This window comes from Dasypus novemcinctus, chromosome 3 (genome assembly GCF_030445035.2).
Source record: "Dasypus novemcinctus isolate mDasNov1 chromosome 3, mDasNov1.1.hap2, whole genome shotgun sequence".
NCBI classification, from domain to species: Eukaryota; Metazoa; Chordata; class Mammalia; order Cingulata; family Dasypodidae; genus Dasypus; species Dasypus novemcinctus.
In genome coordinates, this window is record NC_080675.1 from 92,101,870 (window position 1) to 92,103,899 (window position 2,030).

Here is a 2,030-nt window from a genome sequence, read left to right on the forward strand (position 1 = left end):
GTTCCACGGCCAGATTGACAAAGTTTTGGCAGATGGTGGGACTGTTGCGCATGCCCTGTGGGAGGACGCGCCATTGATACCGAGGGTTAGCCCCTTTGTGATTGCCTAGGGGTATAGTGAAGGCAAACCTGTGCTTGTCCCTAGGGTGCAAAGGAATAGAAAAGAAACAGTCCTTGATGTCTAAGATGAGTATATGATAGTGCGCAGGAATGGCCGATGGGTGGGGTAGGCTGGGCTGTGCCGAGCCCATGGGAATAATGTGTTTGTTAATTTCCCTGAGGTCATGTAAAAGCCGGTATTTGCCTGTGGATTTTTTGTGAATGACAAAGACAGGCGAATTGTAGGGGCTGGTGGAAGGCTCTATATGTCCGTTTTCCAATTGTTCCTGTACAGTAACGACAGGGCCTCACGTTTGTGGGGCGGTAAAGGCCATTGCTCAACCCATATGGGCTCCTCTGTGTCCCACTGCAGGGGAGCGGGTTTTGGCTGAGTGCCGCGAGCAATGGCCCATCCTATTGGGGGGAAGCCGTGGCGATGAAAGCTCCACTCTGTGAGAGGACATCTCTTCCCCAAAGGATGGTGGGCAAGTTAGGGAGGACGAGGGGCCGGAAACTGCCCATGTGCCCTTCCTCATCTTCCCACGTTAGGGGGTCCCTGACCTGCTGGGAGGACGCTGCTCCTGTGGCGCCCTGCACTGGGGGGCCCTCGACCAGATTCCAGTATCTTTCATAGTAGATGGGGAAGCAGGAGACTTCTGCCCCCGAGTCCAATGTACCACGAAACCAATGCCCATCTATTCTTAATGCCAGGGAGGGTCGGTCCTTGCTTATTGGAAGCGTCCACATCAGGGTTTTGGCAGTGGGCAGGTGACCTCTTGGTGGCGGGGCTGAGGCTTGCCCCCTTGGAAGTTTAAAGGCCTCCCTGTCTTGCTGGGGTGCACCCGGCAATCTCTGGCCCAATGATAGCCGTGCCCGCATCTAGGGCAGGGCGTGGCAGGCCTGTCTGGCCTGCGGCCACCGCCAGGAGGCAGGGGGCCGCTAGTGCAGTCGCTTGCAAAATGTCCCGACTCGCCGCACTTGAAGCAGCCAGTGTTGAGGGCGAGGGCCGTTGCAAGGGACTGACCTAAGGAGGCAGCCAGGGCCTGGGAAGAGGGGTTTAAGTCTCTGCATGCTAGTATCCAGTTGTGGAACTCCTTGTCCCGGATGGGCAGCAGGGCCTGCTTACAGACTGAGTTGGCCCCCTCAAGGATAAACTCCCTGGCCAGGGCGCGCCGGGCCTGACTGTCCTCGACCCTGCGCTCGCAAGCCTCTTGAACCCGCGAGACAAAGGAGGCAAAATCCTCATCCCCCTTCTGAATAAGTTTGGCAAGGCTGTCGGCCTTGCTGGCTGAACAATTGTGGAAGGCACGCAAAGCGACTGAGCGGATTTGTTCCCAGAACTGGGGCGGGGCCTGATAGTATGCCGCAGGGTCGGCGTAAGGGCCGGGTTTAGGAAACTCTCAAGCGGGTAGGGAATATTAAGCTGCCTGTTGGTGGCGGCCTGCTGCTCAACCTGATCCTGGTAGTGCGCTCGCCAATCTATGAACTGGCCGGGAGTAAGGATGGTGTGGGCCATCGAGAACCAGTCGTAGGGAAGATTCAGGTGACCGGACAGATCATCTATCAACTGTTGAGCGTATGGGCTATTCAGACCGTCCTCCTTAATAGCCTTCCGGAGGCGTTTAATATCATCGGCCTCATGCTGGTACCAGGCAAGAGGTCGTTGCAGAGAGGGGGCAAGATTAAGCGGGTATAACTGGGGGGTCGTGCCAGGCACGGGGGCTCCGCAAGAGATCTGCTGGCATTGCATGTGAATGAGGGCGACTGGGAGGTCGGTAGGAGGGGCCGGGAGGGAACTAGCCAGGGGGGGGTGCGAAGTCCAAGGGGCACTAGGTAGCCCCCAGGCCGAGCCTGCGTTGGCAGTTGCAGCGTTATATGCCAGAGGAGGAGGGGGAGGAGGGCCAGGAGGCCCAAATCCGGGCCAGGGGTGGG

At 58.0% G+C, this 2,030-nt stretch overlaps 1 protein-coding gene across 1 annotated transcript; it reads right to left on the bottom strand.

Moving 5' to 3' along the window:
• Nucleotides 1-512: 512 nt before the first annotated feature.
• LOC131276282 (endogenous retrovirus group K member 25 Pro protein-like) lies at nucleotides 513-845 on the bottom strand. The gene has a single exon (XM_058289239.1). The coding sequence runs from the start codon at nucleotides 843-845 to the stop codon at nucleotides 513-515; it is 333 nt and encodes a 110-aa protein (XP_058145222.1).
• Between the last annotated feature and the right edge of the window lie 1,185 nt (nucleotides 846-2,030).